The 17,733-nt window shown below is 58.4% G+C and overlaps 3 protein-coding genes across 3 annotated transcripts in view; all 3 read left to right on the forward strand.

Moving 5' to 3' along the window:
• CAPZA1 (capping actin protein of muscle Z-line alpha subunit 1) overlaps positions 1-2,451 on the forward strand; it is a 20,002-nt gene extending 17,551 nt beyond the window's left edge. Inside the window, exons 9-10 of the mRNA XM_019514083.1 lie at positions 309-371; positions 1,009-2,451. Coding sequence (XP_019369628.1) covers positions 309-371; positions 1,009-1,149 — 204 coding nt within the window. The 3' untranslated portion in view covers positions 1,150-2,451. The remainder of the gene's footprint in view (positions 1-308; positions 372-1,008) is intronic.
• Positions 2,452-6,990: 4,539 nt separating this feature from the next.
• LOC109295099 (putative helicase MOV-10) lies at positions 6,991-9,667 on the forward strand. The gene is made up of 5 exons (XM_019513753.1): positions 6,991-7,148; positions 8,058-8,157; positions 8,346-8,470; positions 9,099-9,361; positions 9,657-9,667. Exons 1-5 carry the CDS (start codon positions 7,015-7,017, stop codon positions 9,665-9,667), a joined length of 633 nt encoding a protein of 210 aa, XP_019369298.1. The 5' UTR covers positions 6,991-7,014.
• Positions 9,668-9,826: 159 nt separating this feature from the next.
• On the forward strand, positions 9,827-15,714 carry MOV10 (Mov10 RISC complex RNA helicase). The gene is made up of 18 exons (XM_019514084.1): positions 9,827-10,331; positions 10,748-10,864; positions 11,102-11,264; positions 11,352-11,506; positions 11,631-11,807; positions 11,896-12,043; positions 12,141-12,302; positions 12,433-12,536; positions 12,614-12,711; positions 12,843-12,962; positions 13,083-13,185; positions 13,308-13,425; positions 13,514-13,705; positions 13,873-13,947; positions 14,283-14,408; positions 14,917-15,005; positions 15,111-15,232; positions 15,365-15,714. Exons 1-17 carry the CDS (start codon positions 9,961-9,963, stop codon positions 15,223-15,225), a joined length of 2,433 nt encoding a protein of 810 aa, XP_019369629.1. The 5' UTR covers positions 9,827-9,960; the 3' UTR covers positions 15,226-15,232; positions 15,365-15,714.
• Positions 15,715-17,733: the final 2,019 nt, after the last annotated feature.

Below are 17,733 nucleotides of genomic sequence, written 5' to 3' on the forward strand. Positions count from 1 at the left end.
AGCTTGGACCTTAAATAAGTGGGAGCCAGTGAAGTAGCATCCCCATCATCTGTTGGGGAGTGACCATCTGATTTTGCTCGCTAGAGGGCAGTCCTCCCTTTCCTTTGGAGCCGACAACATGCCTCCTAACTAGTCTGCTTCTACTTCTAAGCCATGTGCTTAAACTCCTATGCACATCAGCTGAGTCTGTTCCCAGTTGCTTATGCTCCTAGTATCTCCAGAAGAGAATTCTAGGAGACGGTCTGTTTTTTCACTGTAATACTCAGTCTTTGAATCTGAAAATAGTAATTCCTCCTCTGACTTTACAGAACGATGTCCAAACAGCCAAGGAATTTATTAAAGTCATAGAACATGCAGAAAACGAGTACCAGGTAAGACTCTAGCAGATACCTGGCAGATTCCCTCTGTATTTTTTTTTTTTTTTTTAAATGTACCATTTCCAAGTGGTCATGATGCACAGCTTCACTCCATAGCTTGGCCTCCCTCTTATCCTTTGTGCCTTCATGCTTGTTTCTAGCTTTAATCCTCCAATGGCCACCAGCAGCAGGATGCCTTGGTATTGTAGAAGGGTGTTAACAAGGAGGCTGGAAGGGCACCAACTCCAGTTCAGCACTAGGTCACAGAGGGCACTTCTATGGACATCCTCAGTCGTGAGGCCAGCAAGTGTTTGAGTCCTGGACTGAATGCCCCTCTCCACCTCCTGCTACGAAACACTGGAAGGAACCCCATGCTTCAGCCTTTGCTGCTGTAGTTTTTCTGCCTCTCCTTCAGGCCTCTTCCAAAAGGCCATGTTCACCAAGTTCACTTGAAGAACAGGAGAGGAGGGCAGTAGACACTCTTTCTTTTATCCACAACACTCATTTTGCTTCACTAGCCCCTGGTAGTGTGCCTCCCCTTAGTAGGGACTGATAGCACTAAAGCTGCATAGCAGCCTAGTGCTTTTTTGAAGCACCCTCCACGGGTAAATTTATAGCGAGACATTGACCTTCCATCCACTTGCTGTTGCAGACGGCGATCAGCGAAAACTACCAGACTATGTCAGACACCACATTCAAAGCCTTACGTCGGCAGCTCCCGGTCACTCGCACCAAGATCGACTGGAACAAAATCCTTAGCTACAAGATTGGCAAAGAAATGCAAAACGCTTAAGGCAGAATGGAGAAGATGTATGAAATGTTAGCGTGCAAAAAACAAACGTGGTCTTATGCCAAGTAGGCGGTTTCTAAACCAGTGCAGCATCTTGCTAGGGCTTTCAAAGTTAACAGGTTTTCTAGCCTCACAGAGAACTGTTGAACAAATAGCATTGTCTTTGTGTTTTATGTTCCCTGCCATATAAACTCCCTGCTGTGACTGCATTTACTGGTAGGTCTTTTGAATTAAGCCACATTAATAGTTCAGTGATGTAGCTCTGGTCTGGAGTCATTGTAATTGTTCTGGTTGGAAAATTTCCTAGCCCTGAAAGCCCTTCTATAAACGCAGGCAGAGGGTATTGGGAGCACTTTCTGTGCACGCTTACATGGTGCTCCTGTCAGTTTGTCCGCTCTGCCAACAGCTCACAGCACTATGCTGTGAGATGCAACACATCCTCCCACATGCCCCGCTGCTAGCTCTGCAAAGCAGCAGGCCTCCAAGTATAGAGTGTAGTATTTGGAATGAGTTTGCAAACCCCCATGCAGCAGTCCCAAGGAGGCCAACTCTTCTGGAGAAAGCAAGTTTGGATTTTTTATCCAAAGACTTGAGCCACGTTCCCTTTAAATGAACATTTGTTGCTTCTTTCTTTTCTTGGACGTATGGTGAACAGACATCTGCATTTTTACACAACGCTTCATCCAGGTCCAAGTTGGATCACTGGTGATCCATTTAGTTTGGACCAAGACTGCTATTCCAGGTGAACATGCAGATGTCTAAGGAATCCTGGGTATGTTGTGCTTTGATGCTTTGTGGCAGGTTCCTAGAGGGCACCCCAGGCATATGAATGGCTGGCATGTACAATGGCTGCATCAAATAAAAGATCTGCACCAAAGTGAGAGACAGCCCACACTCCCTCCTCATCTCCTTCTGTTGTGGCCAGTTTTTGTTATACCTACAGGGAACGCTGGGATTCAGCTCAACTGCTTTTTAAAAACCCGTGCTAAATTATTCTGATTTCTTAGAACCCGGAGTAACAGACGGCAGAGCAGCTTCCCTCAGGCGGAATCTCTCTCGCATTTTAGATACACTGCTAAATAAAATGTTAGTTGATTCCCTTTGCTGTGTTTACATGTGGTTGTCACTGGGCCTCTCCCAAGGTCTGATTTTTTTTTAAACTGGCTGGTGTCTTCCTATTTCTAAACATGCAGGCAGGGGGGGGCTGCTTGTGCATTAAACATTAGGTTCTGTTCAGTGGTATCACAAAGTTGCGTGTCCCATTCTTTGTGAGAAAATTGTCAGAATAAAGATATATTTGTATTATTTGCCATTCAGAATATCCGTTCATCCATCCCACCCGCACCCTGTGTCAACGAGCTCAGTAGAAATACACCAGTCTTTGTTCTAAAGCTACTTGCATCTGTCCTTTATATGGTCTCTCCTGTTTGTTCCCAAGCAGAACACAGGCAGCTGCTACCAAAACTCTCTGCCCTGCATCAGGTAACAGCAGCATTACTAGGGCTATACACAGAGCTGCTGACTGTTTTTCCACCCACATCACACAGAACTGCAGTTCTGGAAACTCGCAGTCAGGAGGAACATATGACTAGCTCCGAGGACTGCAAGATGCCTCCTTTGTGACAGGACACATGGGGCTCCTCACACCTGTCTCCAATACCTTGACACTGCCCCACTCTCACTAGGTCACAGTTCAACCTCTCCCGGCTCCTGGCAGCAGACATGGTTGCATAGGTCTTGCCACAGAACAGAAAACCACATGCACCTTTGTTCTGAGGTCTGCTGACACAAGCTGCAAGCTGGTTACCTTCCACTATTTCTTATATATAAAGCTACATGCAACAATGCTTGCTCCTATTTGCATATTAAAGTGTTTCAAGACCAAACATTGTCCAAGGCATTCTGCAAGTCAGGATCACCCAGCTGTTGCCTCAGACGGAGACAGGTCACATTCGACTAGCTGAAAAAGGATGCTTTGCATCTTAAAGTTTGTCACGCTTCTTCCCCCACTGTACAGGAGTTCCCTAAAAAACATGCACCCCTTGTGCACTCCTTACATAGGTACAGCTGTAACACTACAACCCCATGAGACAGAGATGCAAAGGCCCATACAGCAAGCAGGCACATTTTTGTAGGGAGAGGGCCATGGGCAGAGGGTGGAGAGAAGTTAACCAGGATGGGAACATTTGCCAGGCCTAAGACAACCTAGGAGCCACTCAACCAAGGTGTGCCAGGAATTTGGGGCCCCGGGGAAGGAGGTGCTCCACCACAAAGCATTCCCAGAGACTCAGCACTGCATGCCTTCCCCAGCTGCTGTAATGCTCCATTCAGCTGCTGCTTAGCACCATCCCAGATGGTGACCACCACCTTCACTCCCTTTGGTTATCAAAGTCAGTCATTCTGGGGCTGCTATAGCATCATGCTTTGCATCCCATACAAATGCCCTGGACTGTGGACAGCTGGCACACTGGGCCTATGGTTTTTTTCCTGGAAACATTTCCACTGCCCTCAGGTCACCGAGGCCAGCCGAAGTGCCATCAGCCCAGGGCCCCTGCCACTGTTACCAGTGGAGAAGCTGCACCAAGGAGAAAACTCAGTAAAAAACTTGGTAGGTCAGTGCACCAGAGCAAGCACCAGGATCGCCTCCGCCCAGCAGTGGAGCCCAAATCCAGCCTTGTCCTACATCCTGGACACAGACCTCCACCACTTCTTAAGAGTTCACATGCTTTTCCTCCCTGGCTCCAAGGGGACTGAGCACCCTTACACCAAGCTGCAGAGCCCCAAAATCCTTTGAGTGGTGTTAGCACCTTCCTGGCCAGGCACTCCCAGTGCTTCGTGCACCTCCACCCCATACCTCCTCTGGGTAAGGAAGGAGGAGGGTGAAACATTGCCAGGGAAAAGTGACACTGGGACTACACAGCACAGCCAACCATCCCTGCCCAGTGCCGTCCTCATTGCACCAGCCTGTTACACTGTGTGCATCACACTCCAGTGGGAGTTGCTTCCCACCCCACCCCCCACCCTGGCTCCCTCTGCCCCAGACAAGCAGAAGCTAGCTGGCTATCACAGCCAAAGCAAAGGACAGACTGTTCCTTCCACCTCTTACCCATCTCCAGAAGGCTGAGGGTGCTGCAGAAGCAGGCTGGGCTGGAGTGGAGGCCTCAAACCCACCTCCTTTGCAAGAGGGCGGAGACCAGCGGAGCCAGGTTCCAGTTCAGCAGCAGCAGGTGAATCCAATCTTCATCATGGCCCTGCTGAACTGGGCCCAGCCCCTGGGCTTGAGGGCTCTTAAAGGTACAGGTCCATCCCAGCTTGGGGGCTGTGTGGCAAGGAGAAACATGTGCCAGTTAGGAGAGAGAGATGTTAGGGCAATGGAAAGATCATCCCCACCAAGCCAAACACCAACAGGTCTCTGCACTGCCCAAGTCTATCAAAGCACCTGGTGCACATGTAGCAGGAAAAGCATCAAACCAGCCTACCTTGACTGCCCTTGGTAGGCTACAGCCTGTAAAATAGACATGTGGGAGGAAGGCAGGTCTAGTGGATAGAGCCCTGGGCTGGGACTTAGAGCTAGGCACACAAGCCAGGCTTCCACTATTCACCTGCCTCAGTTTTCCCCATCTATAAAATGGGGCCAATGCTACAGACCTTGTAAAGTACTGTGAGATCTGATAAGCATGCTGTGAAAGAGCTCGAGACTACACATCATACAGGGACACCAGGTCCAGCACTGACTTTAATTAAACTTTGCACATGAGAGAAATGGTAGAAAATGTTTCTGCTTGAACCGCAGGCGGCCTCCCCCTGCTTCTCTGGTCCCATAACTCACCCCGGGTCAGACTGGCTGGCTGTGGCAGGGCTGGGAGAGGTCTCCAGCTCTCCCCACTCTCTCAGCACCTGCTGTAAAAGCAGAAACAAGCCCAGCCAGTCAGCTCCAGCACCGCAACATACCCAGGTGTGGCCTTCAGTTGCTGCAGCCACCCCCTTGACACCTACTCCCTTGGATGGGGGGGCTCCCTTTGAGGTCTCAATCCTTATCTTCCCATGGCCTAGGCCCTGAAACTCACTGCCTGCCCAAAGCTCAGCCCTCAGCCAGCACCAGTGAGCTCTCTGGGTGCTTTTGAATCCACCCTCCAGGGGCCACAGGCTGGTGGGAAGCAGGAAGGCAGCAGCCCCCGAGACCCTGGGGGGCTCTAACCCAAGGATGGGGCCTGCAAAGCAGCCTGCTGCTTCCACCTGTTCCCTGGGGACTTTGCATGGACAGAGCATACTTAAGCCCTGCTGCTAAGGGAATCAGAATTTGTGGCTGAGATTCTCTTTTATTAGACCAACTGGATTTGCCAAAAAACTTTTGCACAAAATGAACTATTCCAAAGAGGAGATTTTACCACACAGTCAGACCCCCTGTGAAATACGAATTTTCATTTCCAACTTTTACAGTCTTTGCTCTCACATGTGCCTAAAGGAGGGGGCTTGTGCCTGAAAGATGATGGCAAGTAAAGATTTTTGGTTTTGCAAATATCTAGTTTGTCTAATACGAGATCACCTTTGCCACAAGTTCTGATTCCTTTTGCCTCTAGACCAATATGGCTACCACCTGGATCCCTGACACACGGACAATATCAAATTTTAGCCTCTTTTTGGTATGAAAACCTCATAATTTTACAAAAAGGAAACATTTTACCACCTGAAGGCTGACACCACGCTGCAGGCTCCTGTGATTGTTCGAGCGAATTTGCATTTCACAGAGCACTGAGACTCCGAGATACACCGCTACAACTAGCCCCCCCAACCACAACAGACATCCCCGCCCAGAAGAGCTTTCCATCTTCCCACTCTTCCGTAAAACATGAAACATGATCAGAGAGGATTCTACGTGCTGCTTACCGCCAGGCAACTTAGAGGTAAAAAGACTGCTCCAGCTTTTCTGTGACTAATCTGCACCAAATGAGCTCTTCCAAACAGGAGATGGTACCACACCCTCAGCCCTCCTGTGGAATATGAGCTTTCATTTCTACCTAGGAGAACTGTTACAAGCTTTGCTCTCTCCTGTGCCTGAAGGAGGGTGCCTGTGCCCAAAAGCTTGCAGATAAAGAATACTTTTGCGCGTAACTAGTTAGTCTCATAAAGAGATATCACCTCTGCCATGAGTTCTGATTTTTTGCTTCTAGGCCAGCAGTTCTCAACTTTTTTTTGTAGCAAGACCTATTTCCAAACATCAGTGGTCAGTCCAGACCTGCTGCCCCCAGCATGCGGGGCAGGGAGAGTCCCAAGCAGCTGGAACTCTACCACTGTTTCTCTTGTTTTTCTCTTTTAAAGGAGAACCCACTTTTAAAGCTTGCTTGCAACCCTTTCATATGTTCTTGCAGCCTAGGCTCATGACCCATAGGGTGACAAACACCACTTCAAACAAATATGGCTACAACCTAGATACCTGGTGCTAAGGAAGCTCAGCAAAATCCCTACAGCTGCCCCAAGGCCAGCATTTAACTGCTCCGGGGGAGGGGCTGCAGCCCAGGTTGCGCCCATCTCCATCCTATTTAAGAGCCCCCCCGCCTGCCCTGGGCTTCCAAGGGGTGATAGGGCTGGATCCCTGCAGCTGCCCTCCAGCCCCTGGGCATGGCCTGGGCTGGGCAGGGAAGTGATGGCCCAGTGCTGCCCCCTACCTAGTCCAGCCTGGTAGCTGTTGTGGTGCACAGTGCCACCCCCATATTGCTTCTCTTCCTGTTTCTCTTTCACTTTCGTTTCTGCTCTCTGAGTTCCCAGCTCTGGGGAAGCTCTTAGCTGCTGCTTTTGCAAGAGGAGGCAGGGGCTGGTGCCGTGAGGAGCACAGAGTAGGCAGAGGAACTACTGGCAGAGCCACCTGACATGCCCAAGTCCACCTTCAGGGAGAGGAGAGCTGCGGGGGACCAGTTTGTGCAGTTCCTGAAGGACACGGGGCGGGAGGACCAGAGCAGCCGGGAGGTGCTGAGGAGCATCTACAGCAAGGAGTTCAGGAGCAGGTAAGGGCACTGCCAGGGACCGGCTGGCCTGGCCCTTCTCCAGCCCCGGGGGCTGCGGTCCAGTCTGTCTGTGCCAGCCCCTGGGCCCTGGCAGATGGCTCCTGCTTGGGTCAGCCTGGAGGGCTCCCTTCACCCCAGCACTGCGATGCCCTGCCTTAATTGTGGCCAGTGGCCGGACTTGATGTGCAGCTGCCAGCCAGGAGCGCCTGGGCCTGGGGACTGCTGACGGCTGCGGGTCCCTCCTGCCATCCCGCCTGGGCCAAGGAGCCCCTGGCTTCAGGAGCAGGGGCGATGTGGGCAGGCCGGCCTGCAGCCCTGAGCACCATCTTGCCACAAAACAGCGGAGCGGGGGACCTCCCTGTGCCCCGGCAGGGCTGGGCGCTGCCCTGAGCAAACGCTGGCTGTCTGCTCACGCCGCCCGGGGACCTTGGACCTGCAGCTGTCTCCTCTGCTTGCGCAACTCCCTGAGCCCTCAGGGGTAAGGGGCACTGCTGCCTGCACATGGGCGCCAAGCTCAGGCCCTTCCTGCCCAGCTGTGCCCTGTCCTGCTCTGCCCTTCCTCCCTGCACGGAGGGAGGAAGACAGATGGAGACTGTGCTGTTTGTCCAAGGCTGCCGTAAGTCCATGTCTGTGCCAGGAAACGAACCCAGGAGTCCTAGCTCCTAGGCTGTGCCATTGCTCCCCACCCCCTGGGCTCTTGCAGCTGGTAATGAAGGGCGCTGCCCCCTGCCAGGCCTAGCACTGGTTTTAGTGGGAAAGTGTCTTCCATGGCAGCCCCAGCTAAGGAGCAGGGCAGGGAGATGCCCCAGCCTGCAGCATCTTCCTCCTCCCCTCCCCATGCCCTTACCCACCTGGAGGAGCTGTGCCGGGGCCCAGCTTGCTGCCTTTCCCCTCCTGTCGTTGTTGCAGCCTGGATGGAGAGACTGTGCCCAACTTCTCCTCCGTGCTTTACACCATGGGGAAGAGTGGCCGGGCGGAGGTGCGCGGGGATTTTGTGCGCTTTGGCAAGGTAGGTGTGTGCAGGGCCTGGCTCCTGCAGCTGCGACGCAGGACGAGGCTCCCAGGGTACCCTCTCGTGGGAGCCAGGGGTTGCTGTCCCACGTCCTGCCCCGGCCGCGGCGACATGGGTCCTGGCAGCCCCGGCTCCTAAATGCTCTGGGCTGGTTTGATGCCACAGCGGGGCTCCGTCTTCCGCAGGTGAAAGAGACAGTGGTGGTCGCAGACTTGTACCGGAGACCCCTGCTCAAAGCTGGTGATCAGCCCAATGCAGACCAGACACCCGGCCCCAGCCAGGGTCCCCGCAGAGGGCGGGCCAGGGACAGGTACACACCCCGCCTCGCCCCAGTCCCAGCAGTGGCGTGGAGAACACGGGACCTGCCCTGGACCGGGTCGTGCCTGGTTTCCTGTGTCCCTCGGCTGTGGAGGCTGCAAACGAGAGCAACCGTCTGAGCAGGGTTTTCCCCTGCTCCTCTCGTGCTCGCTGCCTCTAGTATTTTGGGTCCAGGAAGCTGCTTAAGAGGCCATGCCAAGGATGCATCCAGGCTTTGTTTGAATCTGGCTGGACCCTCAGTTCCTGCCACGTCTGGTGGGGCTGAGTCCCACCCTCCCTGGCACGCCAGGGCGGGGGTGGGGAACTTGCTGGTGTTAGTTTTACACTGATGACCTGCTTGTCTGGTGGAGTCAATTAATCGTGAGCCTGGCAGCCCAGAGCCCTTCCCCGGCAGGGCCTGGCACTTTCAGCCCATGCAGCGCTCCTGCAGTCTCTTCCGCGCAGCCGGGCTTGCAGCGAGCGGGAGGGCTGGGAGCCCTGGGCCAGGTCCTGCTGGTGCCAGGCTGGATCCCACTGACACTGGGAGGAGTTCTGCATGAGGTGTTTGCAGGATCTGGCCCTGCAGGCAGGTGGGCAAACCCCACCGGGTCCAAGCACCTGATGCCCCTGTGCACCCACAGGGCCGAGTTCATCAGCACCAAGCATGGGATAAGCGTGGTCTGTGAGCACGACCAGAGCAACGACCGCATCAGCTTTGCTGTCACACCCAATGTGCCCAAGACAGTCACAATCCAGGTGCAGAACAACGGCGTGGGGCCTGTCACGATCCAGCAGTTCAAGCCACTGCGGCGCACGCGGGAATTCAAGTTTCACGACACGCAAAAAGTGACCCAGGGCCAGACCTTCCTGTTGCAGAAAGGTACTTGGGCATGGCTCCCCCCAGGCCGGGCAGCTACCCCTGCTCCCACCCCCTGCCCAGAGGAGCAGCAGTGGGGCTGCTTGCAAGCCCTGCTGTCTGCCCAGTTTGCTGCAGTGCCCCAGGCAGGCGGCATGCATGGAGCACAGGTCCTCCTGCCTGGGTACTGCAAACCTAGCACCACCAAAATCGGGACTGGGGAGCCCTTCAGGCCATCCTGTGCACCCCCCCCTCCCCCAACATGCCCAAAGACTCGGGATGGGCTCAAAACCAACACATGCAGAGAGCAGGCAGGGCCACGTGCCCACATGCCCTGCTATAGCTGGGGGTTGATAAGTGGATTTGCTGGCCATGCTCTGGGCTGTAGAGGAAGGAGGGAAACCCTGGTCCAACCTGGGCAAAAATTCTTCCCGGACCCAAATCTGGCCTTGGCATGGGAGCAAGAGGAAATGGCCTGGTGCCGCAGGGGTCTCTGCTCCAGCAGGGCCAGGCGTGGATGCTTTGGGGGACAGGAAACCCTGGGAGTGCAAGCATGGAGCTGGGGTGGGGTGCAGCCCAGCGCAGGCTGGAGGGACGGACTGGGTGACCAGCGCTCGGTGTAGAGCTATGTCGTGGGCAGCTCGTGCATGTCCGAGCTGCTGGACCTGGCCGTGGGGGAGGAACCTGGCCCCGTGCTTGCTCTCTGCCTCAAGCGACGGCCCCTGCTCCCCGCCGGGGAGACCAGGACAGGCGGTCTCACTGCCCGCTGTGCCGCAGGCAGCTCCCACCTGATCAAGGTGCAGTGCCTGACCCAGCACTACGGCTACTTCCCCGTCATGCTGCTGTTTGAGTTCATGGCTGAGCAGACGGGCCCCTTCGCCATCAGGCGCTTCATGTCAGCTGTGGCCAAAAGCAGGCTGGCGGAGGAGCTGGGGCCCACGGTGCCCTACACGCCGTACCAGGACGGGCTGCAGAAACCCCTCACCGTCCACACTGAGGAGGGTGTCTTACCCAACAGGTACAAATGTGCTTGCTCAGCCCCTACTCCCTTGTTGCCCCGCGGGCTGCTTACCCTGGCACGGCCCAGCAACCTGGACCTGGCTCAAGGCACCCCCCGTGCGACTGGCGCTGGCTTACAGCAGCTCAAAGAGCCCTTGAGGCCCCGCGTTTGCTCCCTGCGGAGGTGCGGCCAAGTCCCCTGTGTGGGTGCCCAGCTCACGGGGCAGGAGCGTGCCACTCTGTGGGGCACAAGGCAGTGCCCACGGGCCTGAGCATCTCAGGCTGTGCGCGTGCAAGCCAGAATGGGCATGGGGCAGCTTCAGCTCCCTGCAGGCTGCTCCCAGGCACCCCGTGCCCAGCTCTGGTGGATGATGGCACTGAGCACGAGAGCACCAGCCCTAGCCCGTTCCTGCAGTGTCCCCTTCACCCCTGCAGCTCCCAGCACTCGGACCTGGAGCAGCGCATCCCGCTGCCCCAGTGCAACTACCCACGGAGCCTGAAGGACGTGATCCGGCGCATGCCTGGCACTGACAAGGAGCGGGCCAAGCTGTGGTGAGTACCCGTCCCGCGGGTCCCTGCGCCTCTCCTGCTGCCTACGTCCACCAGGCAGCTCAGGAATTGCACGCCCAGCTCCTATTTCCCCGGAGCCTGGCACGACTACTGAGGGGTCCTGGCCCCATGAGCAAGCAGGGCATGCAGCCCTTCCTCCCAGACACAACTGCCCCTTGCTCGGGTCCCCGCTGGGTACAAGCGGGTCCTGGGTGAAGCCGTGGCTGGCACTGCCCGCAGGTCCTCCCTGGAGGCGCCCCTGCAATTTGGGAATTACGCAGAGAAGTTCCAGCTGCTGCTGCACCTCGAGGAGGTGCAGATGGAGGTCGACATCCGGCGCTACGACCTGCAGGACACCCCGATGGTGCAAGACCCAGACAACAAGCAGCTGCTCATCCTGAAGGTGAGAGCTGGGCCAGGAGAGGAAGAGCACGGGCTGCCTGGCGCAGCTGGGGGCACATCCCCGTGCCCACCCGAGCTGTTCCCGCAGGTGCCTGGTGTGGCTGAGAACCGCCCATCTCTGCTGAGGGGCGACCACTTGTTCGCGACGCTGGGCACCGAGCGTGGCAGCCACGGGCTGGTGCAGTACAAGGGCTATGTGCACCGCGTGGAGCTGGACCGTGTCAAGCTGGGTTTCTCCAAAGGGTGAGTTGTGTCCGGCCCTATCCGTCTCACCAAGGGGCTCGGGCCAACCTGCGGGAGCCAAACCAGGCCCCTGGGGTGCCAGGGGCTGAGGCAGAGCTGGGCACTCACCTCCACCTGCTTCCAGCCTGCTGGCTCGCTTTGTGAAAAACTTGCTCTTCGATGTGACCTTCACCTTCAACCGGCTGCCCCTGCGGGTGCAGCACCGGGCCGTACAGCTGGCTGCAAAGGGAGGCCTGAAGGACATCCTCTTCCCCACCTCCTCCGCGCAGATGTCCTTCCTGGAGGACGGTGCCCAGCTGTGGTGAGTGGCCAGGCTGGGCGGGGGGGAGGCCGCATGGGGCGAAGGGGGGCTCCCACAGCATAGCTCGGCCCTGCCGCCCTCCCTGCAGCCTGTTCGACCGGAGCCTGGAGAGCAACAAGGAGCAATGCGAGGCTGTGAGGGGCATCGTGTCGGGGCTGTCCAGGCCCGCGCCCTACCTCATCTTTGGGCCGCCAGGGACAGGCAAGACGGTCACCATAGTGGAGGCCATCAAGCAGGTGAGGGGAGCAGGACGGGGCTCGGAGCTGGAGTTTGCCCCTTCCCTGCCCATCTCTATGGCTGTGCCCCTGCTCCCCTCTCTCCTTGTGTGCCCAGGTGCTGGACCGCATCAAGGGCTCGCATGTGCTGGCCTGTGCCCCCTCCAACAGTGCCGCCGACCTGCTCTGCCAGCGCCTGCTCCAGCACCGGGACGCGCGGGAGATCTACAGGCTCAATGCCAGCAGCCGCGACTATAGCCAGGTGCCTGCAGATATCAAGGTAGGTGGATGCCCATCCCGGCTCCTGGAGATGCTGGGGGGGCCCCAGGCCAGCTGGCACTACCCCAAGTGAGCGGTGCCCTGGGGCATGTGGCTGCGTGCCCTGCCCCAAGGCTTGTGGTTGTTCCCAGCCCTGCTGCAACTGGGATGCAGCGCAGCGGTCCTACGTGTACCCTGGCCGGGACGAGCTGCAACGGTACCGGGTCCTCGTCACCACGCTGATCCCGGCAGGGAGGTAGGATGGGTCTGGATAGTGCAGGGGCCGGGATGGGGAGTCCAGCACGGCACTCGCTCACGTGGGTGTCCCTCCAGGCTGGCCTCGGCAGCGTTTCCTCTGGGCCACTTCTCCCACGTTTTCATTGATGAGTGTGGCCACGCCGTGGAGCCGGAGAGCGTGACGGCTGTTGCAGGTGAGTGGCGCCAGGCCCCTCTGCCCTGGCTCTGCCGCCTTGTCTCGGCAGCCCTGGACGCGCATGGGACACTTGAGGGCTGGCGCTGGGTAGGGCTCTCCTGCCGCTCCCACCCCCTTTCCTCTGCCCAGGTATCCTGAGTGCGATGGACCGGGACACCAATCCCAGTGGTGGGCAGCTGGTGCTGGCAGGGGACCCCAAGCAGCTGGGCCCCATTTTGAGGTCCCCGCTGAGCATCAAGCACAGCTTGGGTGAGTGCAGACCCCGGCAAGGCCGTCTCTGGTGCACGCATCGCGTTGCCTTGCCCTGCCAGTGCTGCAGCTGGACCCTGCGGGGGGCTCGTGGCTGAGCGCCGTCGCTGTGTCCCGCAGGCGTCTCGCTGCTGGAGCGGCTCATGCACAACAACTCACTGTACCAGAAGGCCGGTGGGAGCTACAACTCCCAGTTTGTCACGAAGCTGCTGAGGAACTACAGGTGCAGAAGCCGGGGCGGGCGGGGGTCCCTGAGGGCTTCATGCCTCCAGGCCACATCCCCGGTGCCACGGGAGCTATGGGGAGCAGCCCTGTGCCCCGTGCAAATGCCTTGGTGTCCCCCAGGTCCCACGCTGCCATCTTCAAGATCCCCAACGAGGTGTTCTACGAGGGGGAGCTGCAGGAGCACGCGGACCGTGGCATCATCCACTCCTACTGTGCCTGGCCGGAGCTGCCCAAGCAGGTGGGGCCCAGCCTGGCCAGGCCCTTGCCCCCCGGGCCCTGCCGGGCAGTCCCTGGGTCTGACCCTGCCCCATCCTGCCCCACTCCAGGGCTTTCCTATCATCTTCCACGGGGTCCAAGGGGAGAACCAGCGGGAGGAGAAGAGCCCGTCCTTCTTCAATGTGGCTGAGATTGACATCGTGGTCACCTACCTCAAGAAGCTACTGAAGAGCCAGGCCAAGAAAGGCATCCCTCGTATCTCGCCCAAGGACATTGGCATCATCTCCCCGTACAGGAAGCAGGTGAGAGGCTGCGGGGTCCCAGCCCCCCACACCCGGGGTGCATGTCCCAGTCAGGCTGTGCTGCCGGGAGCCCCTCACAGCATGCACAAGATGCCAAGACCTGACGCAGGAGGACGGCCCCAAGCACACTGGGGACCTCATCCTCTCTCCCCGCACCCCCGTGCCAGGTGGAGAAGATCCGCAAGGCCATCACCAGCCTGGACCGGAAGCTGCAGGCACTGCCAGACATCCAGGAGCTGAAGGTGGGTCTGGAAGGGCAGAAGACACCAGAGCACCCAGGCCCTTGTGCCCCTGGGGTCTCTGCAGTGATACCTGCACCAGGAACTGGGCTGTGCCTGGAGGGGCATCTCCTATGCCAGCCTGGCACCCTTGCCTACACCAGCTCAAAGACCCAGTGCTCAGGCAGCATGGAGAGGGTGGTTACTAGTCTGCACTTGGCCCCCCCCCCCCCCACTTCCTTCCCTGGGGCATCCTGGACCCCCCAGCACCCCTAAATCTCCCCTTGCTGCAATGTGGGAGGCAGCCCCAGCAGAGGGAGGGCCCAGGCAAGGCTGCCTTAGCCCTGTGTGCACCCCAGGTTGGCTCCGTGGAGGAGTTCCAGGGCCAGGAGCGGCGCGTGATCCTCATCTCCACCGTGCGCAGCTGTAGTGACCACCTGGACATCAAGGAGCAGTTCCAGCTCGGCTTCCTCAAAAGCCCCCAGGTGCACCAGGGGCTCCGCTCTGCCACCCCCTGCCCTGCCCTGCCCCGAGGTGGGGGCCTTCCTGCGGGGAAAGGTCTCTGCTGCCCTGGGCTGAGGGCAGCTACTACCAGGCCAAAACTAAGCAAAAGCCTTCATGGCACAGCCCAGAGCTGCTCCCAAGCTGGGCACCTCCTCCTGACATCCACCTGTGGGGTAACTGGGGGCAGCTCTGGCAAGCGCCCTGCCCCTCCCAGCCCTTCTTTAACCCCTTCCTCTCTAACCAAGCCCAGAGGGCTGGGAGCATGCAGCTCTCCCCAACGGCACACACTTGTCTGGCCCAGTAAGAACCACAGCTCTCGCAAGTGCCTGCATCTCTGGCTGGGCATGGGCAGCCCTTGTCCCCAGCACTGCCCCAGGCATGAGCGCTGGGGAGCCAGATGCGCCCTGCTCCCAAACCACTTGGGTCCAGCTGGGGCACGGGCAGGACGGAGGGTCAAGGATAGACCTCACACCTACCCTCTCTGGCCAGAGGTTCAATGTGGCCGTCACCAGAGCCAAAGCTCTCCTGATCATCGTGGGCAACCCAATCGTCCTCAGCAAGGATCCGCACTGGTCCAGGTGAGGCATGGCCCGTGTCTTGCCCTGCTCTCCTGCAAGGCATCGCCCTCGTACGGAGTGGCCGTGCCAGCCACTGCTAACGTGCCCTCGTCCCCACGTGGCCAGGTTCCTGCAGTACTGCATGGCAGAAGGCGGCTACACAGGCTACCCGTACAGTGAGGATGCCATGGATGACAATGGCCTGGCTGACTACCTCCGTGCCCTCAACCTGAGCGAGTAGCCAGCAGGTAGAGACCATGCGGGCACGAACCCCCTACCCCAGCCGTGGGGAACAGTGTGGGAGCATGGGGGCTGCCGGGCACCCCACTGCCCTGGCCAGGGGCTCCCTGCTCACTGCTTGCTCCTATCCGTCCCTGCAGGAGCCCAAGGAAGGGAGAGCTACCTCCAGCAGCAGGTGGAGCTGAGGTGGGGAGACAAGCACTGAGTGCTGCCTCTGTGTCCATCGTCTCCTGGCCCCTCATCTGTCTGGCTCAGCTCCTTCCCCCACCTTGCTCCCCGTGCTGGGCGGGGGCTGCTAGGCTGGCCCCTTTGCGCAGCACGCTTCTACCTCTCTCCTACCTCAGGCTCTCTGGGTTGGCATGTCTCTCTCCCACTCCTCCCTCTTCAATGACAGTGCTCTACTTGGTGCTTGCTGAAATGGAAATTGCTTTGGCAAACAAAGGGAGAAGAGACCTCCCTGGCTGTTAACTATGCCTTACACCCCAGGAAGCCAGCCTGGTGCGCTCCTTCCCAAGGGGCACCTAAACCTCATACTGGGTCCCTGCGCATGCAGCAGCTGCTAGCTACTGTACTGGGCCCTGCTTCCACCAGCTCTGGGGAAAACCTAAGGTACCCAGCCTGGCAGAGCCCCCCTTCAGTTATTTTTCTGAAAAAAAGGTCTGTAAAAAAAACTCTTGTGTCCTGCATGATTCCAGGGGCAGGAACGGGGCCTTCCTTTCCCTTGCAGCAAGGAGGAGGACTCATGGGAGCTGGGGGCCACCAAGGCAACAGCTGGGGGGAGAGAAGACTGAGCCTCATATGCATCTGCTCCCTGGAGCCTGGGAAGAGATGGCTGGTGCCTCCACCCAGGGCTGGGGGTGGTATTCACCTACCAGCAGCTCCCCCATGCTGTTGGAAGGGAGCTGGACTGTGCAGCATCTGCATGGCAGACGGCAGCCCGCACATTCACATTTCCTCCTAGTGCTGCTCTTGCTCCACCTGCGGGGCCTCGGCAAAAAAGGTGAGTTACAGGAGCTGTTGGCATGGGAGCTGCGTCTGCAGCATCCCCTAGGCTCCTGCCGTGGCCCCAACCACCTGCCTTACTCAGCAGAGACCAAGGGAGCAGGGCTGGAGGTCACGGTGCCTGAGTCAGCGGATGGGAATGTGAAGGAGGCAACATGCAGGATGCCCTAACTGTGCTGCAGCCCCTTCCTCCTGCCCACGCAAAGCTGGTAGCCTCTTCCTATGGCTGACTGGGCTCCAGCAGCACTAGGGCAGGGCTGCCCCAGCCTGAGCTTGGGACCCACCAGCCCAGGGCTGAGGCGACCCTGCTGCAAACTGCCCAAAGCAGCAACTGCAAGCTGTTGAGTGACCTCCATGTCCTGCCCCCAGCTATCTTGCTCACCTGGACAAGGAGGAGATGCCTGTTCAGGTCTAGCTCTCATGCTGCCCAGGCCTAGAGCAGCAGCTCGAGCTCAGGGCTGCAGGGAAGGGGGCAGATCGCACCATCGGGGGAAGGCCCCGGCTCTACAGCCCTAGCAAGGCAGGGAGTCAGGCTCACAGGCACTTTATGCGAACAGGCAGGAGGCAGCTGGAGCCCAGCGCAGGGGGATTTCATGCTGTGTGAAGGGATGGGGTTTGCCTAGCGCAGAAAGCAGGCTTTGTCTCCAGAAATAAGACAAGCCAAGGGAAAGGGCTGGGTTGTCCTTCCGGTGCAGGCTGCAGTGGGACAGGGCTGCTTCGGCAACGCTCCCTGCGCGGCAAGGGGTGAGGACAACCCGCTGGCACTGTACCATGTCCTGTGCTCGGCTAAGGGGGCTGGTGCCTGGGTGCTGCAGCTAGCGAGCCTCACCCCACCGCAGCAAGCATGCCCACTTGGCCCCAGTCTACCCCTGCACCAAGAGCAGGAGAGGGAAGGTGTGGATGCCCGGGGGGGAAGAGATGCATGAGCCCGCATCTCGGGTGCAAAAGCAGCAGCTCCTGCTGCTCCCCACACCCAGACAGTGTCCACGTGCAAGGAAGGAGCCAGCCTGGGGGGGTGACAAGGCCTTTCTTTATTGACTGAGGACAGGAGGAGATGGCGCTGCCGCCGCGCAGGGCTGGAGGGAGCACAGTAGAGGGCAGCTTGGGCAGGCTGGAGCAAGTCTATACAAAATGCTGGTGTGTGCACGCGCACTGTGCACCTCAGTCAGCCCCCACAGACCAGGAGCAGCTGGATGCTGGGCTCGGAGACAGGGCAGGAGTGCAGGGAATGGGGATAGGGACAAGGCCAGCCCCCAGCCACAGGTAAGAAGACCCAGAGCCAGCATCTGCTCAAACAGCGATTCAGCCCCGCAGGGACAGGGGCACGGAAAGGAGCACAAACCAGGACCGCAGGGCACCCTGCATGGTCCATACCCACAGAGACACCAACACAAGAGAGTCCCAGGGGCAGCCAGCCCCTCTTAGCCCACGGCCGTTCCCACGCGGTGGGTGCAGAACAGACCAGCGCATGAAATGCTGACTCTAGACATCATCAGCCCCGGCAGCG

Source organism: Gavialis gangeticus, unplaced genomic scaffold (assembly GCF_001723915.1).
Source record: "Gavialis gangeticus isolate Ggan-Ray unplaced genomic scaffold, GavGan_comp1, whole genome shotgun sequence".
In the NCBI taxonomy this organism is placed as follows: Eukaryota; Metazoa; Chordata; order Crocodylia; family Gavialidae; genus Gavialis; species Gavialis gangeticus.